General features: G+C 45.7%; 2 protein-coding genes across 13 annotated transcripts; one reads left to right on the top strand and one right to left on the bottom strand.

Moving 5' to 3' along the window:
- Positions 1–236: 236 nt before the first annotated feature.
- On the bottom strand, positions 237–15,902 carry SCO1 (synthesis of cytochrome C oxidase 1). Its single transcript, XM_028124979.2, has 6 exons — positions 15,580–15,902; positions 14,464–14,554; positions 11,726–11,923; positions 10,894–10,986; positions 6,591–6,706; positions 237–1,173 (listed from the first exon to the last, which is right to left on the bottom strand). Exons 1-6 carry the CDS (start codon positions 15,862–15,864, stop codon positions 1,039–1,041), a joined length of 918 nt encoding a protein of 305 aa, XP_027980780.1. The 5' UTR covers positions 15,865–15,902; the 3' UTR covers positions 237–1,038.
- A 48-nt stretch (positions 15,903–15,950) lies between these two features.
- On the top strand, positions 15,951–27,793 carry ADPRM (ADP-ribose/CDP-alcohol diphosphatase, manganese dependent). 12 transcript variants are annotated; one of them, XM_028124974.2, is made up of 5 exons: positions 15,962–16,025; positions 16,707–16,784; positions 22,125–22,764; positions 23,638–23,754; positions 27,083–27,793. In XM_028124974.2, the coding sequence occupies exons 3-5, from the start codon at positions 22,164–22,166 to the stop codon at positions 27,391–27,393; spliced, it is 1,029 nt and encodes a 342-aa protein (XP_027980775.1). In that variant the 5' UTR covers positions 15,962–16,025; positions 16,707–16,784; positions 22,125–22,163; the 3' UTR covers positions 27,394–27,793. The 12 variants fall into 12 exon arrangements, with proteins under 12 accessions (XP_027980774.1, XP_027980775.1, XP_087884094.1 ...); XM_088027968.1 differs by having other exon boundaries at positions 16,707–16,947; positions 22,147–22,764; XM_028124976.2 differs by having other exon boundaries at positions 15,968–16,025; positions 22,147–22,764.
- The last annotated feature ends 88 nt before the right edge of the window (positions 27,794–27,881 follow it).

Below are 27,881 nucleotides of genomic sequence, written 5' to 3'. Positions count from 1 at the left end.
CTTCCCCACAGAAGTCTCACCAGGCACGGGCCCCAGGCTGCCAACGCCGGGCCGCCTGCGGGCTGCTTACAAGCGCAGGGGTCCACACCCCACCCCGGGCCCCGTGAATCCAGCTCTGGCCAGGAACCGGGGCTTTAACAAGCACCCAAGAGGCCCTCCGAGGCCGTGGGTCTCTGCTCCGAGGGCTATGTGCTGCTGTGCGCGCACCCACGATTCACCCATAAGAAAAGTCATGCTTGCAAAACTCAGCACACCTTTATTTCACACCCACTGCAACCCAGTCCAGGCAGACAAGTACCCTGTGTTACAGCCATGATCAAGACGACCTGCCTCCATTTGGTAGGTCACTGAAGACCCCGCACGTTTAAATAAAAATCACATAAAAGATTCCTAGAGAAACTGACCTAGCAATAGATTTCCTCTTCATTAGTAAACTCAGCAGGTACTGCCAGGGGAACACAACGCAAACCAGAGCGTGAGATCTGCTAACCCGCAGGACTGTAGACATGTGCGCTTTCAGGTCTACAGATTAACCACGAACGTCCAAGGGCCTGATTTGACTGTTAGCAGCCACCACGAACTCGAAGAGGAAAATCAAGGGCACTATGGAAATTTCACTCTTCCTGGAAATTCAGTCCCACACTGTGGACAAGGGTCCGGGGCACCCGAGGGGCAGCAACGCTGACCCGAGGGCCCTGCTGACGTGGGGAAATGCACCTGCTGTGCCTTTCCTGCTTCCCGATGTCCCCTCCACTGGCCTCATGCTAACTTGGTCCTCTGGGCTCAAGGGACTGTTCCATTGCATCTTTACAGGTCCAAGAACTATCTTGGCGAAACCCAAGGGTAACATGCCCTGTCGGCGGTTTGGGTTGGACTGCTCTCAGAGAGTAGACAAGATGCTCTTGGGGTGCGAAGGCCATTCTGTAGGTTGCATTTGTGTGTGTGCGTGTGTATATATAGGTGTATCTTGGCTCCTACGGGAGACAAAGCTTTCTTCCTCTTCCGCAAGAGAACACGCGGCCGGCACTGGGGCTCTGGCTAGCCCTTCGTCCTGTGTTCCCGCATGTGCGCGGCAATCGAACCTGCAATTTCTGCATTCTTCTTGTTCTGGCCAAAATAATCTAGGAACTGACCATCTGGTCCAACCAAGTACATGATTATTGTGTGATCCACCTGCAGAGAAAGGGGGGAGGAGGGAGAGAAAGGACAAAAATATTACTGAAAGACGCTGCTTATTCTACTGAGTAAATACTGCAGGAGAAAATTCCACGTTAATGCTTAAACAGCCTTTGTTGGTTTTTTTTAAAATTTTTATTGTTATGTTAATCACCGTACATTACATCATTAGTTTTTGATGGAGCGTTCCATGATTCATTGTTTGTGCATAACACCCAGTGCTCCACGCAGAACGTGCCCTCTTTAATACCCATCACCAGGCTAACCCATCCCCCCAACCCCCTCCCCTCTAGAACCCTCAGTTTGTTTTTCAGAGTCCATCGTCTCTCATGGTTCGTCTCCCCCTCTGACTTACTCCCCTTCATTCTTCCCCTCCTGCTATCTTCTTCTTCTTTTTTTCTTAACATATATTGCATTATTTGTTTCAGAGGTACAGATCTGTGATTCAACAGTCTTGCACACTTCACAGCGCTCACCATAGCACATACCCTCCCCAATGTCTATCACCCAGCCACCCCATCCCTCCCACCCCCACCCCCACTCCAGCAACCCTCAGTTGGTTTCCTGAGATTAGGAATTCCTCATATCAGTGAGGTCATATGATACATGTCTTTCTCTGATTGACTTAATTCGCTCAGCATAACACCCTCCAGTTCCATCCACGTCGTTGCAAATGGCAAGATCTCATTCCTTTTGATGGCTACATAATATTCCATTGTGTATATATACCACCTCTTCTTTATCCATTCATCTGTCGATGGACATCTTGGCTCTCTCCACAGTTTGGCTATTGTGGACATTGCTGCTATAAACATTGGGGTGCACGTACCCCTTCGGATCCCTACATTTGTATCTTTGGGGTAAATACCCAGGAGTGCAATTGCTGGATCGTATGGTAGCTCTATTTTCAACTTAAACAGCCTTTGTAATAGCTGTCATTTACAGGATGGGTCTAAGCCTATTGTAATAAATTCACGGTGACAAACATCTAAAATCTTGTGTGTTCCAGAACTCCGCACTGACTACTGCTTTAAACAGCAGGTAGAATTTGGAATTCTCGTGGTTCCATTGTGACAGGTGCGTCCACACAGTCTCCGAGAGTCTACTTCCAACAACTGAGTACTGCTTTAGGAAGAAATATGTGCATAAATGTGTGTGTGTGTGTATATTATTCCTCATTGTTCCTAAATGCTGCCTACCACCTTTTAGGAGAATCCAGAAAACCCACCACTTCTGTAGGTATGTAATCTATAAATTTCAGCATAATATTTAGTCCTGATTATCAGGGTTGCAAACAGAAACATGAAAACAAGGGTTCCCCCCGCTAGGAAATTTGTATCTACTACGCTGAATGATCCTATCAGAAGCAGATGACCTGGTAACTCCTTAGGAGCCGGAAATGCTACACCTCCCAAGGAGTCACCTTCAATTTATTATGTTTTCCAGGCAAAGCTCTGAAAACATTCCTAGCTCTAACTTAGGCTTAGATTAGTCATCAATGTTTTTATTTATATGCCTCCACCAAATCCCAGTTTAAATGAGCAGAAGACTTGGCGCCTAGAGTCCTTGGAATTTATTGCAGGCTTGATTGCTATTTGGCAAGACAAAAAGACAGACAGAAATCCGATCACACACACCAAACTGGAGCCATCCCCAAAGGTACCCGCCACACATTAGAGGTCTGTGAGGTTATTACTTCTTTATATACACACACTCACAAGGAGAGAGCAAATGGAAAGAGCCACTCGCCTGCGCACATAAGGAAGGAATGCGCCCAGAGCTCAAACAGCTGCTGATTTCATGTCTTGGAATAACCTACTGCAGGAGGACACGGAGGACGGGGGAGCTGCGCTTCTCCGCACATCCAACAGTCACAGTAGAGTCTCCGGCCTCCATCTTTCTCCCTACTTCTCCCTTTTTCCCACTCTATTCTCTCTCTCCCTTAAAAGACTAGAATTCCAGTAGATTTCTCTTACGAGTGTGCTTAATATGTTATTTTTTTTAAAATGTTTTATTTATTTATTCATGAGAGTCAGAGAGAGAGAGAGAGAGAGAGAAGCAGAGGGAGAAGCAGGCTCACCACAGAGCAGGGAGCCCGATGCGGGACTCGATCCCAGGACCCCGGGATCATGACCTGAGCCGAAGGCAGACGCTTAACCATCTGAGCCACCCAGGCACCCAATATAAGTTACTTTCTAATATGGAGTGAAAATATTGTTCCATACGCATCTGCCCAACCGGTCATGGTCATGTCTCGACGTTCAGTGGCTTGTGGGCAGAGCGAATCGCCGCGTGTCTCTAACACAGCGTGCTTTAAAGCGCGAGTAGTCCCTACGGTAGAGAAAGGAAGCTGGCGTGGACTGAGACGCTCTCTCTCACGCTGCCCTCGTCCCGGAGCCAGGTACCCTCCTCCCCCACAAACGATCCAAAGGGCTCGAGAGTTCAGTTAAATCATTAGAAAGTGCCAGACCTAAGCTTACACCCGGGTCTGTCCACTTTCTCAGCCCACTCCTTCGACCAGCTCGCTGCCACAATCTCTGCGGCTTTTCCGACGGGTGAGTTTTCTGGACACGTTACGTTCTGAAAAGGTAACATGTGCACATAAAAATGCGCATGAGAATATACAGTAAATGTAGGCAGCAGAAATTTGCCACTTGTTCCAGATGCCCAGAGTCCCTCCGTTGTGCTCAGAGGGAACCACTGTAACCAGTTCCTTCTGGATGCTTCCAGGGAAACTGCCTGCATTTATTACTGTGTGTCTACTTCTTTCACCACGGGCACTACTTCCTTCTGTGTGGGAGTAACAACGCACTGTAGCTGCTTTCTCATTTGACAAGGGACTGGACACCATTTGGAGTACGTACACAGTAGCCTTTAAAAAATCGGTTGCTTGGTTTCCTGTCTTCTCTAAAAACAGTGCTGTAGGGTACAGGTGTAGAAAAATTCCCCAAAGCAGAATCTCTGAAGTAAAAAGTATTCCACTTTAAATGTGACAAACTGCCCCCCGAAGAGGGTGTATCACTTAAATTCCTATCATCCACGCAGGGTGGATGCCTGTTCTTCCAAATTCACTCCAACAGTGTATTCCCTCTTTTCCCAAACTAGATTTCAACAATATTTCAAACTTTTGACCTCTGCTGATCTAACAGAAAGTGGCATTACACTGTGTAATTCCCATTCTTTCATTTTGACTGGAACTGAACATCTTTTCTTGGTTTGAAGACCTGTTGTAGTGTTTTTCTTTCTTATTTTTTTAGAGAGAGAGAGCATGGCGGGGTCAGAGGTAGAGGGAGAGAGAATCTCAAGCAGACTCCCCGCTGAGCACAGAGCCTGACGCAGGGCTTCATCTCACGACCCTGAGACCGTGACCTGAGCCAGAATCAAGAGTCGAATGCTTAACGGACTGAGCCACCCACGTGCCCCAAGTTGTAGTGTTTTTCAAAAACACTTCTTATGTAACACAGACTAAGGTTAATATCACATATATAAAGCAGTGATGTACACGCTTAGCTTCCGACGGAATCCTAAGTGTCTGGCATGCCCACTTTACACGTACTATCTGTCTGAAGACTCCACGGGCGCTCGAAAGTCAGAAGCTTCCCTTCTGTGGCTCCTGAGATTAAGAAAACCTCACTCGGTTACATCTCAGCCTTTAAGACACTCCCTCACTCCCTGCAGGCCCTTAAGTCTTGACAGAAGCTTCCCATACCATTTTGTGGATGAAGATCTGTGGCCTCAAGGCACAAAAGGCGTACCAATGAAACACCTCACAAGCTGGAGAGCGCCTCCCCCTACTGGTTGATTTAGGAAATGTATAGCGACAACCTCACTGGTTCTTTTGTTGTTGTTACTTTAATTCCAGCGCAGTTAATAATATCCAGCGTTATATTAGCTTCAGACGTACAACTCACTGGTTCTGATCAAAAGGTCAAATTCTTAGGGCAGTAGACTAGTATCTCTCAAAATGGGGTCTAGCATGAATTCCAGAGGGTCCAAGAAGTCTCTATGAGACAAATATTTTATCTGCAGGGACACCTGGTGGTTCAGTTGGGGAAGCGTCTGCCTTCGGCTCAGGTCATGATCTCCTGGTCCTGGAATAGAGCCCCAGGTCAGGCTCCCTGCTCAGCGGGGAGTCTGCTTTACTTCTCTCTCTCTCTGCCCCTCCCCAGGGCTCACACGCGGACTCTCTCTCTCAAATAAATAAATAAAAATCTTAAAAAAAAAAAAAAGGCAAACCTATCTGTATTCTAATTTTTAAAATGAAAAAAAGTTACCATTCACATTCTGGATTCTTTGCAGGACTACTTTATGACTGAATACAAATCTCAGCGCCCAAAGGCACGTTTATGTTTATGATCTGCAGGACACGTAGCTGTCGCTACTGGTTACAGGCACTGTGAAAATGATGTGTTCTTGCTGAGTCAGGACAAACCAGTCAACGCGGACCACACAACCCGATGTTCCCAAGTATTTTACGTAACACGAAGGCCACCTGATGGTATGGTTGGCCATTGATCTGAGAGAGCTCCGACCCAAACTACGATTTGTAGATGGACTCTTATGACTAATCGCTTTGCTCAACCAATGTTACAGAGAAGCCAGGGCACGGGGGGGTGGGGGTAGCACAACGCTACCCCCTATCCTTCAACAGCAGGAAGCAAATATAAACACGTAATTGTGCAAAGCATATAGTTCCTAGGAAAATAAGCCTTCCAGAAAGTCTAGCTTCTCGTGGCTTTCGCTCTTTTCTCTTGCTTTTCAGAACTCTGATGCATTCCAAAAATGCACTTCCCCAGGGCTTTGCACCGCTTCTTACGCTCTTCCCTGGGCACACAGGCAGAACCTGTACAATGTTTGGAATTCAAAGAAGCACTGCCCCCAAATGATGGCTTCTCTCTATTTCCAATGTGGTATCCAAGCATCACGTTCTACTCAATCTAAAATACCACTCACTGTGTATGTTCCCATAATTTTATGGGCCACTAAGACGGAAAACACGCAATGCAGTTATGAGAACAGTGAATATACATTAGACCAGCATTCTTAAAAAAGCGATACTTCTATTGTCCTTTCAAATATCCCCAATTTCTGAGGAATTTGTACTGATCTCAGCCTTTCTTTCATTTTTTTTTTTTTAAGATTTTATTTATTTGACAGAAAGAGACACAGTGAGAGAGAGAGAGCACAAGCAGGGGGAGGGGCAGAGGGAGAAGCAGACGCCCCGCTGAGCAGGGAGCCCGACGCGGGGCTCAATCCCGGGACTCCGGGATCATGACCTGAGCGGAAGGCAGACATGTAACCGACTGAGCCACCCAGGCGCCCCTTTCTTTCATTTCTGAAGCCAGTCGTTCGAGCTGCAGGACCGTGCGGGGCCTGAGCGCCAGCCTCCGGGTGACACCCGAGCATTTACTTACTATGTAGTCCTCATCATCGTCCTTGGGGCCAGGGCTGTAATACACCCTGTATGCTCGGGCCACTCGATCAATCTCTTCTTTGCTGCCAGTCAGGCCAACCAGTTTGGGAGAAAATTCTGAATAAAAAACGAGAAACGCAGTGAAAAATGAGCAGCAAGCAAACCCCCCCCCCACCTCGACTTTAAAAGCCAGCGTCAGTTATAAGGCAGCTCTACTACCCCTGTCTTCTGGGGGTCCCTGAACACTCCCTCCTAATTCACAGGAAAATAAATGCACCCAGAACACATGCAAATTCTCCTCCATAATAAAGAAGTCACATTCACCAAGACAGGCCACGTTCTGGGCCATCAAATGCACCCCAACAGATTAAAAGTACAGAAACCGTATGACATGCTCTCAAACCACAGTGGAGTTAAAAGAGAAGTCAGTAATGGAAAGATAAGTGGAAAATCCCAAGATACATGGAGATGAAACACACTTCTGAATAATACATGGGTCAAAGAAGAAATCTCAAGAGAAAGTGAAAAGTATTTTGAACTAAGTGAAAATGAAAACACAACTTGTCGAAATTTGTGGGATGCAGCCAAAGCAGTGCCTTGAGGGACATTTGTGGCACTGAATTCGTACACCAAAGAGACCTAAAATTGGGACTCTAATTATCCCCCTCAGGAAGCTAGAGAAAGAAGAGCAAATTAAATCCAAAGTGAACAGAAGAAAGGAATCAGAGCAGAAATCAATGAAACTGAAAACAGGAAATCAGTAGAGGAAAAGCACGAAATCCAAAGCTGGTTCTTTGTAAACATGTAAGTCAGATCCTTTCAAAACAATCTTGTAAAAGATCTGAAGGGAATGGATTCTAATTATTTAAATCACATTTTTTGTTAATTTAGTTGCTTTTAAATACTTAGATATACTTCTGAGACATGTAACGTTTATAGACAGATATTGTCATGAATTAAGCAGTACAGTTTTTCACTGTGTCCTGAAAAAAAGGTTTGCTTCAGGATTCAGTCATCCCACGCCAACATCTGTATATCATTTTCCAGCAAACAATCTCACTGCATGCATCTGCTGCTCGGTTTTTGGGATTCATGGGAGTGAGCTGGTAGAAGTCACTTAAAACACCTGGATTCATCAGACTACAGAGATGACAGTCCAACACCTAACAGCACGACATTCTTCCAAAGGTAGAGAAAAAAAACCCTACTGTCATTTCTAATTCATCCTGAATTGAAAAACTGTTCAGATACTGAAAAAAGCAGGATGGCTTGTTTTTCTTTTCCATTCTGAGTAGAGAGAAAAGCGAATGAAGTCTACATTATTAGTTGCATGTCCAAATCTTTTTAAAAAAATTGTTGAAATCGCAGTAATTTTCTACACATGAACTTCAATATTTTTAAATCCCCCCCCAGTTCCAATTCAACTAGTAAAGAATTTTGAAAGAACGGATCTTTCAAAAACTCTAAGAGTTTAAACAGATGTATGTATGTGCCGGTTAAGAATATTACTGTATAGTTCTTGCATTTCAGTTATGAGAACTCACATCTCCCCTCATCTGGGGAAATTTAGGGTTTGGTTAACCTGCAGTAACCAACCGGTGACAACATAACACACTTACACTAGAGATCATTTGTCACCCAATGAGTCACACCTGCTTTAGCAAATAACTATGTCATTGTTCAAATTCCTGCTAAACCTGCACACTGTGAACATAAATTCACCTTAAATATCTAATAAAAACTCTAAAACTTCAAGAAAAAATAAACCTTTCTAACCTTTAGCTGGGCAAAGATTTCTTACAAATGAAACCAAAAGATTTATCTATATAAGAATATGCTAGTAAACTGGATTTCATCAAAACTGAAAACTGCTTGGGGCGCCTGGGTGGCTCAGTTGTTGAGTGTCTGCGCCTTTGGCTCAGGTCATGGTCCCAGGGTCCTGGGATCGAGCCCTGCATCGGGCTCCCTGCTCCGCGGGAAGCCTGCTTCTCCCTCTCCCACTCCCCCTGCTTGTGTTCTCTCTCTTGCTGTGTCTCTGTCAAATAAATAAATAAAATCTTTAAAAAACAAAAAAAAAACAAAAACAAAACTGCTCTTCAAACCACATTGAGAGACTGAAATGACAAGCCACAGACTGGGAGAAAATATCTGTGAATCATACACCCGATAAAAGACTCATATTGGGAATATACGTGATAAACAAATACAAGTAAAATGAACAGCCCCATAGAAATGAGCGAAAGATATGAAGACACTTCACCAAAGAAGACATACAGGTGGTAAGAACACAAAAAGATGCTTAATATTTTTTTATTTTTAAAGACTTTATTTATTTATATATTTGACAGAGACCTAGAGAAAGAGCCTAAGTAGGCAGAGCAGCAGGGAGAGGGAGAGGGAGAAGCAGGCTCTCTGCTGAGCAGGGAGCCCGATGCGGGGCTTGATCCCACGACCGTGGGCATGATCTGCGCTGAAGGCAGATGCTTAACCGATTGAGCCACCCAGGCGCCCCTAATATTTTTTTTTTTCTGAAGATTTGAGAGAACGAACGAGTGGGGGGGGGGCAGTGGGAGACGGAAAGAGAATCCCAAGCAGACCCTACTGAGCGTGGAGCCTGACACAGGGCTTGATCTCATGACCCCAAGATCAGGCCTGGGCTGAAACCAAGATTGGATACTTTAACCAACTGTGCTACCCAGGCGTCCCAGATGCTTACTATCAAGGGTCATTAGGGAGAAGCATAGCAAATCCACGACGCGTGACCAGCGAACAGTTAGTGAAGTGGCTACAAAGGCCGGCCATATCAAATGTGGTGAGGATGGGCAGGGGCTAGAGCTCTCTCACACGCGGCTGGTGGGAATGTAAAAATGTCCAACCACTCTGGAAAACTGTTTATCAGTTTCTTAAAAAGATGAACGTGCACCTACCACATGATCCAATAACCTACTTGTATGCTTTTACTCAAGAGTGTATAATTCTGTTCGCATAAACTTCTAGAAAATGCAAACTAACCTACATCGACAGAAAGCAGATCAGTGGATGCCCGGAGACAGGAGGGGGGCATAGGGGAGGGAGGAGCAAGGGTGCAAGGAAACCGCTGGGGGTGACGGGAACGTCCAGTTTTGCTTGATGATTTCACAAGTGCAGACATATGACTAAAGGTAACAAACTGTAGACTTTATATATGTACGTATTAAGTGTATGTCAATTATATCTCAGTAAATATGTTAAATAACAGAAGGTACAGCAGGGCCTTCACAAAACACTTTTAAATAACCTCAAAGCTTTACACGATATGCGTTACAATGTGTCATATGTAAAATTAAATGTAAAACTATTCATCGGTCCCTTTGACCAGTAGCCTAAACCGATTTCACCATAATTAAAACTAAAATTCCAATTCCTGATTTTTCAGCACCCACGTTCCCGTCACTCCTATAACAACAAAACAGATTTTTATTATCATCATTTTTCAGCGGAGGAAACCAGAGTCCCGAGAAATTCTGCAACTTGCCCAAGCTCCTAAGGACCGAAGCATTCATCTTTAATTCTACCATAACTTAAGTCTGTAAAAATGCCCTCTCATAGGTTTTAACTTGCACGTGGAGATGTTTCAACTTTCCCATGAAAAGTTATACATGTGTCTCTGTCATAATATATGTTCTGGATTTATAAAATGTGTTAGGACCTCAAACTGTATAGAATCTCTAATCTCCCAATCTACACACTCCCAGGATTTATGTTTGTCCTAATTTTACAGAGAGAATGAGGTACAGAACTGGAATTGGAAGCAATGTGTCCTCACTCTCTACTCAACGTTCTGTCAGCTTTGTTGATATATGAAGGCCAAGTTCAGTCTTTTCTGTGCCAAATAAACAGAGCTGTGCATTGGGAATTGAGAAACTTGTTTATTTGCTTATCGGCCAAAGTCACAACTGAGCCTCACCTTTTCATCTTCTCTAAACCTGATGATAATATCATTTGTCCTATTTTACGAGGCATGTAAGGTCAAATGAGTTGATCTTTCAAAAACTCTAAAAGCTTAAACAAATGTAAAGTATTATTATTCTTTTAATATTTTATTTATTTGAGAGAGAGAGAAAAAGCATGTGTGTGAGGGGGTGGGGGGGGGGGTGCAGAGGTAGAGAGAATCTCCAGCAGACTCCCCGCTGAGCAGAGAGCCTGACGCAGGGCTCAATCCCAGGACCCTGAGATCATGACCTGAGCTGAAGTCGAGGGTTGGATGCTTAACTGACTGATCCACCCAGGTGCCCTGAGATGTAAATATTATTAATAAGACATACCTTTCACATAATTTGCGATGGCTTCTTGTGTGTCCCTTTCTGGGTCAATAGTGATGAAAAGTGGAGTTAAATTTGGCAGAGTTGGGATATTATCTGAAAGAAAGTTCTCACTGGTCAGTATTCACACTCTAGGGGAGAAGAGGAACACCAGCAGTAGTAAGTACTTCAGCAAGGCGTTCAGGAAGCAGAGGGACACCGAAGATTCGAGTGCAGGGGGCGGGGTGGGGCGGGGCAGGGGATGGGACGGCCTGCAGGAGGAGCAGATGTCCATAGTATCTGTGCAGGAACCAGATAATTATCCTACCGAACACCTGCACCAGTCTGTGCACGTTACCTGGATCACATCGTGTGGCTCTCTCGTGTCCTGATCCAACCTGATGTTTGCAGTCTGCCCCCCCGCAATAATCATCAAGGGCAATAATCATCAATAAACGCTGGATCCCCTGAAACAATCTATTTTAAGAAGGACATACCCTGCTTCCTCATTGGTCATAAATGCAGCTGACTGCACAGCACAGACCGTACCAGTGACTTTCCAGTCTGTGTGTCACATGCACGATGGCAGGGTCAGTGATGGGTGTCTACAATCAGGGAAGGGGCACAATGCAGAGTTATGGGAAACCAGACCTCCCGGCATTTACAAGCTCCGGCTGGTAGAGGATACGGTCACAGGATTCAAAGCAGTGAACAAGCGCGATGCTGAGATTTTATGTTCTAACAATGAACCCAAATGATCACGACACCCAACCCGACAGTAGCACGAGAATGTGAAAAGCGTGGTAATGTTAAGGACATTAAGTAAACGTACTTTTTATAGTCAGTGATGGCTTACCTATCTCATCCACGACTTGAATCATTTTTTCTAGTTCTTCTGGACAGACATCAGGGCAATGAGTGAAACCAAAATAAATCAATACCCACTGACCCACGTAGTCTTTGTCAGTTTTGGGCTCTCCAGTATGTGTTGTGAGGGAAAACGGGCCCCCCAGCAAAGGCTTCCCCAGGCTTCGCTGCCGCTCTTTCTCCAGCTCTTGAAGAGATACAAACACGCACGTTACAAAAGTCAATCTAACCACAAGCACCGAAATGCCTGATGTATGGTCAGTTCTATACTCCTAACTGTGGGGGCACAGACTGTGGAGAACAGTCTGTTTCCAATCAGCTTAAAAAATCTTTTAAGAAAATTAAGTATCCAACAATGAACAAAGTCAAATCAAATGCTATGGTGTGTAGTAAGGACTCCAAGAAAAAAAAGCGGTAAAGATGCCACTGTCTCTTCTGGAACAATTCAGCCAAGTCATTAGGCGTGGCCGTAACTGGGCAGGGGCTGCCGTCTGGAGTCTGAGCCTGAGTGTCCCGAGGAGGGCATCTGAATGGGGCGGGGACAGCGGCCACGGGACCTTACTTACGCACAAGGGATGAACCATAAATAAGCAGATTAAAGGTAATAAGAGTCAAACGTGGCAGCAGAGGTAGAAAGATGGACGGAGAGAATCAGAACGCACCCTGCAGCATCGAGCCGAGACTGCAGGTGCTGGTGTGAACTTGTGGCTGAGATACATACAGATACAGAAATAAACGGAGATGCAAGTACCTACATCTAGTTTCTAGCTCGGTCCACGGAGAGGACCCTGGAGCAGATACAACCCGGAAGCGATGAGCGCATCTCCTGACTTCTAAATATCCTCCTCCACTAAAAGGAAACAGGGCTTTTTGGAGAAATGGCTGGTATTGGGGCCACCAAAGAGGAGGTACAGGAAGATCCAGATTTAAGGAAGAACTCAACATTGGAGGCAGGTCAAAAGGAACAGGAAGTCGCTCAGACTCCCAGGGACCAATGTGGGACAATCTGAGCATCAAAATAAAGAGAATATAGATTACAATTCTTGGAATACATAGGAAAGCACAAGTTGGTATGGACATAGAAACACCGAGAATTGGGTGGGGACTGGAATATTTACATATATGTAAATACACACCACAAAATATACATTAACTACGTTTTCAGTAGAGAAGGCTGACTCATGCATGATCAACCTGAACATTATTAGTAATGCGACGAAATGAAATCACATGGTACTAGACTAGAAGCAGTGAGAACACAGCATCACTTTTTGTGATATTCTTGCCAAAAGGACATGACCTGAATCTAATCGTGAGGAAATCAGACAAACTCAAACTAAGAGGCATTTTACAAAATAACAAAAGTGTTCAAGGTCATGAAAGTCACAGGAAGACTGAGAAACTGCTACAGATGGAAGGGGACTAAAGAGACAAGGAGGTATAAGAATGGTTCTGACCCGGATCCCTTTGCGATAAGGAACATCAAGGTGCAACACTTGAATGAGGTCTGAAGGCTGAATGGCAGTTAACACGTCCATGTTAATTTTCTGATTTTGACGGCTGCATTATGATTATGTTGGGAGAACGTACTTGTTTGTAAAATGTACACAGTGAAGCATCTGATGAGGCATCATGTCAGCAAATACTCAGATAATTTAGAAATACTTTTAATAGTTCCATAATAATTTTATTAAACAAATACTATTGCAGGCGAAATTCCAAACTAAAGTCAAAAGTTTGCATATCCTAGAACTGTCTCTGCCATTACTTTCCTAGCTTCTCAGATTTGTTTCTTTGTGAAACTAAAGGAACTTAATTTCTCATTAGAGTATGAAAATCACATCAATAAAACACTGATTGTTATACAAAAGAAACACATCTACTTATCAGTAACGGATCTTATATTGCTAAGATTCTAAAGCCTATGAATTCTTGCAGATTTAAACACATCCTTTGTAACATGGCATCAAGAGATCTCTAAAGAACCCAAACAGATTTAAGTGATATTTTAAAGGTTTACTGGAAACTTTTAAACCAAATCTTAAAAGACCGGACTATTCACTAAAGTATAAAGTTCTTGCAAACAATTTCTAAACACTTCCCGTGCTAATCCAGAGCCATTCCCGGCACCCCCGGACCAGGTTCTCCTAATCTCCGCTCATCATCCGTGGTCGGCCTCCGGCCTCTCCCTCTGCTGATACTCAGTGGTCTGCAGTAGGGGCTGGCCCTTTTTTGGCCCTCAGAGCATCCTGGGCTTCCCCCTGGCTTGGCAGAACCTCATCTAGTGAAGTCCTTTGATTCTGCGTCTGCTTCCCTGTCACGTGCACCTCAGTGGCTGGACTGCATCTTGGTCATCTCTGTAGCCTCTGGGCTTCACCACCCACCTCCAAACCTGTCCACGGTAAGTCTTTTCATACTGTTAGACAGTGGTGTCTTGGACTGGATCCTGGACCAGATAAAAGACAATGGAAAAAACTGCCGAATTCCAAATCAAGTGAATAGAATTGCATCAATTTTAATTTCTTAATTTTGATAAATGTGCCATGGTTATGTAATTTGTTAACAGTAGGAGAAGCCAGGTGAAAGGTACATAGGAACTCTCTGTGCCATCTTTACAACTATTCTGTTCATCTAAAATTATTTCAAGATAAGAAGTTTAAAAACAAAATAAAAGATGTTAGAAAAGGATTTTATTTCGAGCTGACAGGAGGATAGATATCTACTTACTCTCTGTCTTTTCTTTCTTGAAGTACTTCATTCCGGCCAATAAAGCGCCACCAATTGCAAATGTGAATGCCAAAGACTTCCAGGAAACCGGCTACTGGGGCAGAGATTTCCAATAAAAACACCAGTAAGACGCAAACATTTAACCATTCTCAATTTACTATCGTGGCTTTTAATATACATAAATACAGGTCTTGATTCTGTTAAATATGTAGGAATGTTTCCACTTTACTCTGGGGTGAAAAAGTACCAACAGTGTCTGGGTGCAGTTCCACCTGGGTTGTGATCACAATTACAGAAGCATTCGTCCCCAAAGGGAAAGGAAGTCCTTAAGTGCATTTCATGTGAAAGACACCCAAAGCTCAAGTCCCATGACTGTTACTAAGGGTGACCCTGACTCCAACTGCTGATTTCAAAACCGGTTAATTATGTGATTGTGCTGATACTGGGACCATAAATAAAATTCGGGAGGTTGATCTAACTCTGGCTTCCAGAAGTAACAAAGCCAAAGTAAGTAGAAATGGAGCTTCTTGCAAATTAATTCCTTTGCCCTCTTTTTTCAAGTCCCAAGGTTAGTAAGATGTCGACTACCTCGGCCTCATTCATTAACCTTCCTCCCCCAGCTTCTAAAGCCCACTTCTCTTACCCAACACTAGCGGGCAGTGGGGTCAGAACTAGAACCTGAGAGAAACCGAAGAAAAAGGCATATACCCGGCACGCAACTACGACCCACATTTTGCTCAATTTCAACATACACACCGAACCTCTAAAGGGGGTTCACAGAAATAAACATGCTCTGACTCCTCAATCATGGTCAACTTAAGGCCGAGACCTCCAGGCAAACACGAACCCTATTTTCGGGGTATTTTGGAAGGAGGGGACGCAAAACTAAAACCCAAGCCCGAGAATCCAGCCGCGTGGGGAAGGCGCCAGTTCTCATGTCCTCCCTTTCGGGCTGGACTACGGGCGAAGCAAGGGAAAAGAGGGAGCAGAGTCTGTGACCCCCGCCGGTAAGGCTGAGCTGGGGACCATTTCCGAGGTCACCACCGAGCGGGCCGGGGAGGCCGCAGGGCGGTGTGCAGGCGCGACGAGCAGAGAGGGCTGCAGGTGTGCACTCACCCCGGGCTTGGAGGGGCGCATGGGGTCTCTGCGACCCTTCGGCTCGGGGCCGGACGACCCTGGAGGGGGCGGCATCCCCGTGCTCAAGGGCCGGCTTCCCCCGCCGCTGCGAGCCAGCTCCGAGGTCCGCCACGCCTCCTCTCGCCGCGCGCCGAGTTGCCTGAGCCAGACTCTGGCGGCCCCCTCCGCCGGGGCGCACCCCCCGAGCCCGTGGGGCAGGAGCCGCCAAAGTCGGCCCCCCGGAAGCCGCATGCTAGGGCCGGGAAGCAGCCAGAGCCCCGCCATGCACTCGGGAGACCGCGCCTCCTTTGACCCGCCCCCCGACTTCCGGCGCCGTTTCCACTTCCTCCGGAAGTCGGAGCGGGCCGCTCTTTCCGCTCCACTCGTTGGTGGCGAGGTCGCCCAGCCGGTAGCCAGGGACCCATCGGCTGTGGAGCCGACGCGCGGTAGGTGGTTCCTCGCGGCTGGAGGCGGGCCCGGTCGGGACTGGGCTGGGGCTTCGCGGCGCGGGCGGGCGGGCGGCAGGGCGGGCGCGGGAGTCACCGCCGGGAGAGCCCCTCTCCCGCCGTCCCCACCCGCGTCGCCCCGTCGTCCGCCTGGAGGCCGGCCCGGAGCCGCAGGGCGCGGACCCCGCTGCCTCCCTCCTGCGGTGCCGGCGGGCCTGTTGCACTTGGCGTAGTCTCGGACCGTTCGGGCCTTGAGCACAGGGGTCCTTGGAGTGGCTGGGGCGGTGAGCGCCGGGCGCTGTCACCTCGCGGGGAGCAGCAGCTCCGCACGAAGTAGCCGGTTCTGCGCCGTGTCCCCTCCCTGAGTCAGTCGGCTGGGCCCCCGCGTCCTACGACGCCCTCGCTGGCTCCCCTCCGCGCTGGGGCTTCCAGGGTTCAGGTCCTCACCTGGGACCGCGTCTCTCCTCCGGGGACAGCCGCATATTCTTGGGCGCAGAGCATCCTTGGGCTGCTTCTTCCTGGCTGGCGAAGGTGCAGCTTGCACGCGCATCCTCTGTGCTTGTGTTTTCCTCCCAGCGTGTCTGCCCCCTTAACGCCTGCCCTTTGCCTGCCCACCTCCGCGCCGGCAACACACAGACAAAGCGGGGAGGAAAAAAGCCTAATTCTCTTCCCTAACTTCAGATCCCGGAGCTTCCCCTGAGCAGAAGCAGCAGCTCGTGCCCGAGTGCTTGTGGGACTGGAGCCGGCATAACTGGCCAAGTAAGTGGGCTCCTCCCTAACAGTCGAGCTGGACTCTGCTGATACCCACGTTTCTTCATTCCCGAGGTGAACTGGAATTTTCTGCAAGTTCTGCTCCAAGGACATGGTGCACTTCACATCGTTCTCAGTCAAACTAATTTTTCCGTCCTGAGGTTACCCGTGGGTGAGATTTTTTTTTTTTTTACCCGCTTCTTTTTTGCCCTGGGAGAAGTTTTCCTTCCAATTGCCAGAAAGACACAAAAATACCTTACTCGTTCAGGCGGTGAGCATATACAATTTTTGTTCATCTTTCCCATTGCTCCGCTGGATATTAATGATGTCAGTCGTATAAGTTAAAATTCAGTGTTGTTTTTAGCTGGTCTGTTAAATTTCATTTGCCAAAGTGATTCTTTTACTAGGTTTATCCTTAATTTGTTTGCCAAGGCATTTTTATACAACTTCTTCATATTAAGTGTATAATATTAGATAAAATACTAGCTTCTAAAACCGTTCCTGATGCAAAGGAGGTGTTTTGTAACTATACATGGGACGAGTTGCTGATAACACCTCTGAGCCCGATTTCTCCGACCCGTGAAATCTAGTGTTAAAAGATACCTAAAAAGATGTCTAGCGTAAACCTATCACTTTCATTACTACTTTTAAACCACCAGGATCGGCAAATGAGTTTTTTTCCTTCGATATGGATACCTTTTTTTGAAAGAGACAGAATATACATAATATCATCTGATGTTTGTTCTGTCCATAGTGACGAGGCCAGTCAGATTTTGTGCTTGAGGTAACTTCAGGCTGTCTTGACTGGGACAGCTAGGCCCTAACTTTGTGTGACCTTCCCAGCACTGTAACTTGTCTGCTTCTGCCCCCTGTCCCTTGCCACAAACATTTCCAGCCTCAGCTTTCCTGTCATTGCAGTCCTTAGCACAATTAAAAGTCCAGACTGCTCCCACTACCCCCCCCACCCCTTTTCCTTTCCAGGGCTGCCTGTCCCATGGGCTCTGCATAGAAAGACTTTGCTTACCTGACCTGCCCCCTTCCCTGAGATACTTCTGGCTTCGGCCTGGGCGTGTCTCTGTTGCAGTAGCTCCCTTTGACCCTCTCTCCTTGCTACTGTCCTGCTGTGTCCTCCCACACCCCTTCGTTTTTCTTGGGCAGGAGTGTAGGACTGTCTTCAGTTGCTAATTCATGGTAGATGCGTGAGAGGCTTCTACAAGGAGCTTTGGCCTTCTGCCGTCTTATTGCAGAAGTTTTATTAGTATCATCTTGTAGCAAGTTTCCAGCAAATAAGCATCCCTGGGTGTTTCTTCCTATTGTTAAACATCATTGATGCCTAAGGAGGTTTTCACAGACTGCTGGCTGCTCGTCCTGCACCATGACTTTCTGTCGGAATTTTTGGAAATCTTTGTGAATTTTTGTAGGAGTTCGTTAGTAGAATTTTTGAAACTCTGGTGAAGTTTTCTATACTATTCTGGTCTATAAAATGTTGCAGGAGTTTCAGTTATCTGGAGGTTGACTAGGCAGATATGTTTTCAGATAATTAAAAAATAACATGTTGGTAGTGCTTTACGATTTACAAAAGTAGATTCTTGTACAGTATATGCTAGTTCAATCTCACAAGTGCCGATGAGTTGTTTCCCTGTAGGAAAAACTGGGACTACAATTCCCTTCCAGGTTTTCAATCTCAAAGCTTTCCGCAGCCGTCCCACTGCCTCTTAACTACAACTTAGGTAACTTCACGCATAATGGTGCGCTCCAGACTTTCAGAACAAAGTTCACGTAAAACTTGGGATTTTCCTTTCTTTTCAGAGGTCTTAGGTTTTAGGTCTTCTAATTCGTTCAGACTTTATCTTCTCTAAAAACACTTTTTAAAAACCTCGTATTATAGACATCTCTAGACATCTTGAAACCCGCGTAAAAGCAGCAAGAGTGAACCTCGTACCCATTCCCAGCTTCAACAGTTACCCTCCACTCACCCACTTCTGTGTGTGTGTCTGGTGGAGGATGGAGGGTATTTTGAAAAGTTCATGGCATTGGCATGTTTATTAATTGTGTGTTTCCCCACTGGAGGTGTCCTGGGTTTTTTTTTCTCTCTCTGGCCACCAGGACCAGTCTTTCTGAGCTCCCTGGCACCTCCCAGAACCATACAATAAAAGATGTTGAACTAGTTGGGAGAATCCGTTCCCTGCCCACTTGAGGTCTTGAGACCTGCCTAACTCACTTCTGATCCTCATGGTCTTTCCTTGCATGTGGCGTTGTCCCTCCTCCTTGCTTCATATCTTCTCTTAACAGATAGCAGTATCAGTTTACGCTTCAGTTTTAAAAAATAATTTCTTTATTTCATAAAACCGTATATTCCCTGCCCTTAGCCTTATTTTTAAAAGCCATATGTCTTTGACATTGCAGATCTCTTTTCTACCCCAAAACACATTACTGTTTTGAAGTGTGTGGCCCTTGCTGCTTCTCTGCACATTGCTTAATTTTCTTTAAAAGGTTGGCAAATCTTAGTTTACCCTTAAGTTTCTCTAAATTGAACTGTATTCCAGTGGGAGGTGTATCTGATGGGACTTTTTGTAGAATACGACAGGAATCTTAGGGCCAGTTCAGTTTGGCTTGACTCAGAGGAGAGTGAGTTTGTTTGTTTATTTACGGTTTATGTGTGTTTACGTATTTTGTTTATTTTTTGTTTGTTTATGTTTATGTTTGTTTATGTATTTACGGTTTTATTTATTTGAGAGAGAGCGAGCGTGTAGGAGCACGAGGGGGAGGAGGGGCAGAGAGAGAGGGAGAGAGAATCCCAAGCGGACTCTGTGCTGAGCACCGAGCCCGACGCGGGGCTCCGTCTCATGTGCTGAGCCGAAATCAGGAGTTGGACGCTTAACCGGCTGAGCCACGCGGGGGCCGCAGAGGAGAATTTAATGGCCGATAGAACTAAATGACCAAGAGCAGTTCTAACAGAGACAGGTGGATCCAGGTGTTCAACTCATGTTTCCAGGACTTCTTTGCATCATTCAAATATGCTTCCTTCCTTCTCAGGTAACCTTCCCCAGCGGCTCAGGCTTTTGTCGTCAGCTTCGCACGAGTAGCTGCAGCAAAAGCCCCTGCACTGATGCTCACTGTCTCCCGTGTGGGTTATATGCTTACCCCGAACTGACCAGAGGGAAACTGGGCGCTTATAGGCCAGGGTCACGTGTGTGCCCTTTCCAACACTTGCACTGCCAGGGGTCAAGGTCACAGCGCAGGCGCTGAGAGCGAGGATTGTATAGATGCCTGGGGAGACCAGGGGTGCTGTTACCAGAAGAACAGGAAATGAATACTGGCTAGGCAGGCACAAATAATAGCTTCTCCTAGAAGATCAAATTAATTGGGACTAAAAGCTCCCCCTTAAGAGATCCGCAGTACAGATTATCACCTTAAAGCCTCTGAGTTTAGAGACGAAAACAAACAAGTTCATTTGGCAAAGGATAAAAGCCTCCCCAGAAACTGTTTTCTCTTAAGCTTTGGTAATAATGTTCCAGTGATACATGTACCCAGTTAACTTCTGGTTGAAATCTCCTATTAATCTGTACTTTGAATCGCAAACATTTGAAACCTAGTAAGACTACAGATTTTCATGTAACTTAGGTGAATTCTATATTTATTGTATCTGAGTTCTTCACCTTTCGAACCAGACGATCTCATCCACCCTGCAGACACATCAGCTGGCTTGATATCTACTGGGTTTTCAGATGGGGACTGCAGGACGAAACGAGCAAACGAAAAAAATGTGTCAGAACACCAAGCCATTTTTCAGGATTTCCAACTTTTTTCTAATGCTGCTTTATACCTTTGTTAGGGCTAGTTATACAAAACCCGATTAAGGAAGAGAGGAAGGTGGCTGAAGCTCACAATTGGGTGGATCACATAGAATGTGTATCATTAGTGACAACAGCTTCAGAATGAAAAGAGGCCCCTAATTCTCAAGGAAGTCAGATTGCCGCCTGGCCCTCTTGCCGGCTGTAGAGTTTGTCACCCCCGCCTCGGACAGCAGTGCTCTGTCAGCTAGGGTTTCACGTATCTTTGGGTGATTGAAGAGAACTCAGTAGCTGTAGTGGGCTGCTGGAGGCCGGGAGTCGAGAAGTAATTTTAGAAATTCCACATGAGGTTTTTTTTAGAAACAGTGAGGCTTTAATATGCTTTGATCCCACAGCACAGTGTACTACTGTAGACTTTATAATAAGAATAGTTGATCATTTAGGATCATGGCCTTTATTTTATTTTATTTTTAAAGATTTACTTGAGAGAAAGAGCAAGAGAGTGAGAACGAGAGAGAGAGAGCACAAGCAGGGGGGAGGGGGAGAGGGAGAGGGAGAAGCAGACTCCCCGATGAGCAGGAAGCCTCGATCCCAGGACCCTGAGATCATGACCTGAGCCAAAGGCAGATGCTTAACTGACTGAGCCACCCAGGCGCCCCTGGTTTTTATTTTTAATCTTTAGTGTTCTTGGCTCTTTTGGGGCATTAGAAGTGATTATAAATTTAGATTGTAAACAATCTAGTAAAATAATAGCTTTCAGGTCTAAATCCCTTATTCTTGGCTAGTGTGGCAGGGCACAGATCACGTGTGAGAAGAAAAGATGACTTATTTTCCATTTTGGTTTTGGGGACAGGGTAGTTAAGATTCAGGTTAAAAAAAGCTGGTTCAGATTGGCATCCAACAACTGAAGAACCAGGAACCGTTTGTCAGAAATGAAGATGGTCACATCAATATTATAGTTAGTTTTTGTTTAAAATGATTCCCTTCTTTCTTCATTTCCTCCCCCCTGTTATCCCAGATATAAAATATGAGCAAGTTCTTTCAAGTGACCCACCCACCAAAGAAGACAAAAGATCCAGCCTGACATGAAATAATCTGTAGTGGGAATCTAATGTATAAAGTACAATGAATGAGTGTAATATGTAATTTTTTGTAAAAAGAATCCTGAAGTTTTGATAGAATTATTTTGGTGTTTGTGGAAGAAAGTACTGTGTGTGTGTGTGTGTGTGTGTGTGTGTAAGCGTGTAACAAACTAGTGTGTATTTCTTAAAAATTACAAATGCTACCAGATGTGAATTTGACTTTTCTGGATTTAGAATACCTGTTCATTAATAGGATAATACTCTTTTGTAAATTACTCTTCTGAAGAATAGAGGTTATTTTACAGATGAGAAAACTGACCTGTTTCAAAGACTTGGTACTTTGGCCATAGGACAATTGGACTTTAAGGCCCATGTGCTTTTCTCTATACCACGCTACCTGGTGGATTAACTGTTAATACTTTATTTACCATTCTCTGCAGCCCATTTAGAAAAGTAAGATGTTTATAGTGTAGTTATGTTCTTTATTTTGTTTAGAAACCCGTTTGAAGGTTATGGACGATAAGCCCGACCCTGGAACCCTGAGTGAGAATTCGGAAGTTCTCTTCTCCTTTGGGGTGATAGCAGATATCCAATACGCTGATTTAGAAGATGGTTATAACTTCCAAGGAAACAGACGAAGATACTACAGACACAGTCTGTTTCACTTACGGGGAGCTATCGAGCACTGGAACGGGGAGGGCAGCCCGCCCCGCTGCGTGCTTCAGCTTGGAGATATCATTGACGGGTATAACGCACAGTACAAAGTGTCTGAAAAGTCGCTTGAACTTGTTATGAACACGTTCCAGATGCTTAAAGTCCCCGTTCATCACACGTGGGGGAACCACGAGTTCTATAACTTCAGCAGAAACTACCTAACAAATTCTAAACTTAACACAAAGTTTCTAGAAGACCAGATTGTGCACCATCCCGAGACTGTGCCTTCGGAGGATTACTATGCTTATCACTTTGTCCCGTTCCCTCAATTCCGGTTCATTTTACTGGATGCTTACGACTTGAGCGTCTTAGGTGTGGATCAGTCCTCTCCAAAATACCAGCAGTGTCTGAAGATACTGAGGGAGCACAATCCAAATTCGGAGTTGAATAGTCCGCAAGGTGAATTATTCCTTTGAGCTGAGAGTCTAATCCATTGTCTTTCCATTCTTCAGCTACCTTTTATTCAGCAGGAAGATGGATGATTAAGGTAAAATATATTGTCACTGTTGTTCAGGGTCAGGATTTCTCCCGGCGTGTGGATTGGCTGCCGCTGGTTCAAGATTCATTTATTTAACGGGTATCCGAATGCCTGTTCTGGGCCGGGCCCTTTTTCCAGGGCTAGCTCTTCAGAGCCGGAAACAATGGTGACAGTGTCACCTTTGTTTTTCTTTGGATGGATGCAGTGGAGGAAGCAAGAGAAGTAGGTGGGCAGGACAGACCATAAATGAAACAAACAGAATTACGTCTGCAGCCATAAGTGCTACCGAGAAAATTATGTGTAAGCCTAAAGAAAAGGACTCAGGGTAGTGTTTTAGCTTAGCTGGTCAGAGGTGGCCTCTCCAGGGAGAAAAACATTTAAGCAGAAACCTAAATGATTGGAAGGAGTCATCATCCTTGGGAAGTGCAGGGTGGGCGGAGTATTCAGGACAGAGAGCGGGGCAGATGGAAAGATATGAGCAGAGTGACATGTTAGCATCCTTAAAGGACTCAGGAAAAGGCCAGTGGGGCGCAAGGTGACTTTGTGTGGCCCGTGGACACAGGAGCCTGTGTTTTGTTTTCAGTGTAACGTGGAGCTAGCGAGGTAAGCAGTTGGGTGGGTACAGGCCATTTATCTGTCTGCTGCTGTAAATTCTTGCGGTTTCTTATTTTAAGTCAACTTCTGCCGCACATTCCTACAGAAAAGTACAGGTGTCCCCACATTAGCCAAGTGTGCATGCCCAAAGGAGGAAGAAGCTGACATCGGATGTGTCTGACATACTGCATTCATTTCAGGACTTTCTGAGCCCCAGTTTGTCCAGTTTAATGGAGGATTCAGCCAAGAGCAGCTGAACTGGTTGAATGAAGTTCTTACGTTCTCTGACACAAACCAGGAAAAGGTGGTGATTGTGAGTAAGTATTTAAATTACTTGATTACGCCAGCATTTTAGAGAATGGGAAAGTGGGGTTTGAGAGTGTACTAATGATATTTATGTCATGGTGTCTTCTTGCTGTCAAATGAATGCTTACCTTTCTTTATTGAGAACCTGAGTATAAGATTGACATTTACAGCTGAGTCAGGAAAGAACCGCAAAATAGAAAAAGTATCTTGCCATGTGTTAGTGCCTGTACGTTGGCCTTTTAGGTTTCTGAGTGGAATTTCAGCACATGGGATCATTTTACATAGTACAGTTGACCCTTGAACAGTGTGGGGGTTAGGGGTGCTGCCCCCTCACAGTCGAAAATCCACGTACAACTTTTGACTCTAGAAACTTAACTACAAATGGCCTACTGTTGGCTAGAAGCCTTACCGATAACGGTTGGTTGATGCATATTTTGTATGTTATATGTATTATACGCTGCCTTCTTACAATAAGTAAGCTAGAGAAAAGAAAATGTTAAGAAAATCACAAGGAAGAGAATATACATTCACTGTATTTTCTGTATTTACTGTAAAAATGTGTGGATAAGTGGACCTGCGCAGTCTAAACCTTTGTTCACGGATCAGCTGTGATATCTGAGTGAGCAGTTCGGGCCAGGCCCCATACCCAGCCTCAGCCTCAGGACGCCTGCCCGTCAGTGTGGTGGCTGCCGGCCGGGGGCCTCTGCTATCTAGTTGGAAGCGAAGCTCGTAATAGGACACGCGTTAGAGACTCACCTGGCAGTGAGTACTTCACTTCTAGACTCTCTGCCATGTGTTTGCAAGGAAGTAAGATTGCTGTTATTTCCACCTAGAATGTCTTTTCCAGACACGCTGTCATCACAGGTCGTACGAATCTGGAGGTGCTTAACATATACTCAGCTGCAGGTGTTTGCACACGTGTGCACGCACACAGGGGACTGAATTTGGATTTGCAGTGTGGCTGGTGTACTTGGCTTGGGCACTGAGTTTAGATCCTCGCTTTAGAACTGATGTGGCAGAATGACAGAGAGGACTGTGCCTGGGGTCCCAAGGACGGGAGGCTGGTCTGTGTGCATTTGCTTCTGTGAGCCGTATGAGTCTGCGTAAATGTTGAACCTACAAACTGTGGTTTTTCTCTGGATTGCACCAAATGGAATGACGAACGTGAAAACCCCTTGAAAATGACAAGCTCTTCTGATAGTTGATGGTCTAAAAGTATATTTCCATAAATACTTGTGAATCTTTCCCCGATGTGGGGCAAACGTGTAGATGGAGTAGGAGTGTGTGTGCTGTCATGGGAATTCCAAGTGGCATCCCAGGCTCGGAGAGTACAGGATTCCCCGGCGGTTATTGCGCGTTGTGACCCTCTTTGGCGCTACAGTAGGTGGTCTCTAGAACCGGAACACTTCTTGACGTGTCTCTGCTCTTTGGCTTCCCAGTGTCAGGCTGTGCCTGTCACTCCCGAGAATACTGGAGCTGAAAGGGACCTACACGTCTTATCGTCGACCCTTTCAGTTCAAAGATTGGGAGACTGGGAGATTAAATGACCTAGTTGTGTCAGTAGCATGTGATTCTGGCTGAGACTCGAGTCCCTCCCATCTCCTTTCCTGCCCTGTCCTGGATTCCCCCGTTTCCTGTTCCGTCAGGGCCCATGTCTACATTAGCCGCCTCTTAAATTCCTCCCTGTCGCTGTAAGCCCAGAACCCGGATGAACAAACCTTTGGCAATTGAGTGCGTCAGGTTTTCTATAACAAAGTTTTAAATGGCTAATGGCGATTCTCTTTCATTTTAGTTTGCTCTTTGACTTTGCATTTTGGGGACTGAGAAGTCATTTCGCCTCCACCTGTGGGGTTTTGGCCATGTAGTTGGAAGGCTGGCATGCTGTTTGCTGACGTGTTCGCTGACATACGGGGCACTGCCGCAGGAGGGGGTGCCGGGTGGGGAGTTCTGGAGTTCGACCATGGTAGGGTTAAGTTTCAGACACGCATCAGGCATCTGTGGAGATGTTGAGTCAGCAGTTTGGATGTTCGGGTCTGAAATTCAGAGTGGAAGTCTGGGCTGGGTATAAGCATGTGGGAGTGGAAAGAACGTCGGAGACATTTGATACTTTACTAGATCACCAGCCACTTTACTAGATTGGAGAAGTTACGAGGTCACCAGGCCATTAGGTGTCAGTAGGGAAGTGGAGCCCAAGGACCAAGCATTCAGGCACTCCCAGTAGGAAGTGGGGGAGATTAGGAGCCCGCAGAGGGGAGTGAGAATTCGTGGCCATCGAGGTTGGGGGAAGACGAGGGGGACTGGTGGTGTCCTGGCAGCCCAGTGTTTCAAGGAGGGGGAGCAGGTCACTGTGTCAGGAGTCCAGTGTGGCCTCTCGATCTGGAGAGTCGCTGGCCCCTTTGGACTCTGAGCTGTCATCACGGCTTCAAGAGTGGTTGTGTGCGTGTGTGTGTGCGTGCGCGCAAGTGCACACACACTTGTAAGCTCTTCTGACTCCTTTGACTCTTTGGGGATCTGTTAACACCCCCCTTTGTAACTTGTATTACAAACTGATAGATATTAAACAGTAAAAATACTCATAAGAAAAATTCAGAATAAATTTCGGTAACAAGTAAATAGTAACAAAACAGGAAAGTGATTTCAGGGCAAGAAGCAAAGCCGAGGGAGCTTTTGTGCCTGCGCTCCAGAGTGAGACATGACGTGACCCCATGTGTGTCTTGGCGTCAGGAATTTGAAATCCTTTGGCTCTACTTCCACGTATGTCCTGTGGGACCGAGTATAAATACTCCCTGCTTTACCTTGCTTTTCTCATCTGTAAAATGGCTCCGGCTCCCAGGATCTCATGGAGGCATTTAAAGTGGCATGAATCCGTTTTAAAGCATTGAGTGCCTCTATAAATGATCTCTAACCCATGACCCATCCCTAAACTGTTCTCAAGTTTAGGGGTACCTCTTTCTGTGTACCCAGCGCTCGTGTTCAAGAGACTGGACTCCAGCACGGCATCTACCTGGCTTCTGGCCACCCTCGTGGACAGTTCTGCATGGGATGCCCTCAGTTTTTCTTGGGGTTTGTGCGTCTTCAGATACTGTAGGCTGTAGGGAATCTCAGGGGTTCTGCCTGGACAGTGGCCTCTCCCCGTGTATGTGGACTGTCCCCCCCCCCTTCTGTATGCTGCAGAGATGTGGCTTCGGATTATTTGGTGCTTCTCTGGTCTTAGTCTATTTGAAATAAGTAGCGATATCCTTTTTTTTTTTTTTTCTGCATATTAGTTTTTCGCCATTTGTTTTGATGAAAGAGACATTTCCTAATTGGCTCCTAACTCTTCTTCTCTTTAACTAACAGGCCATCTTCCCATTTACCCAGAGGCCTCTGACAGTGTGTGCCTGGCCTGGAATTACAGAGATGCCCTGGCAGTCATTTGGTCTCACAAGTGTGTGGTGTGTTTCTTCGCTGGTCACACTCACGATGGTGGCTACTCTGAGGATCCTTTTGGTGTGCACCACATCAACCTAGAAGGGGTTATTGAAACGGCTCCGGACAGCCAGGCTTTTGGCACCGTTTATGTCTACCCTGACAAAATGATGTTGAAAGGGAGAGGCCGAGTTCCAGACAGAATTATGAATTATAAGAAGGAAAACGCTTTCCAGCTTTAGTCCCATTTATCTTGTTTACCGTTCTAGAGAGTGGTGGTTGAGCGTTGTGTTTTTATTTACCCCCCCCCCCCGCCCCCGCCAAATCCTCAGGCTCATTGTGTAGTATTCTATTTGCAAAACAAAATGTATTTATGGCCTCAGTGTGGGTTAGCTCATGCGATACTCTGAAATGTCATTTTTGGATAATCTATCCAGTGCTGAGGATTGGAAACAAAATGAATGAAAAATGAAAGCAGCCTGAATCAGCCAGGGAGGAGACAGAACGGGGTGGTATAGTTCTCAAAACTGACTTCATTTAGCCTTATCTGACATTTTTTTACTTTTTACAAGGAGGATGTATTCATGTATTAACTATGTAACTTAAAATTCGTAATAAAAAAATAAAATCAGCTCAGGTAAACTTTCTCTGTGTATCCTGCTGTGTGAATGAACGTTGGATATTTTGCTCAGAATACCCATCATGTTTGTACATTTATAGGCTTGTATCC

This window comes from Eumetopias jubatus, unplaced genomic scaffold (genome assembly GCF_037043125.1).
Source record: "Eumetopias jubatus isolate StellerSeaLion01/CBP00866 unplaced genomic scaffold, mEumJub1_p1.0 scaffold_10, whole genome shotgun sequence".
Classification (NCBI taxonomy): Eukaryota; Metazoa; Chordata; class Mammalia; order Carnivora; family Otariidae; genus Eumetopias; species Eumetopias jubatus.
This window is presented reverse-complemented; position numbering and strand designations above follow the sequence as displayed.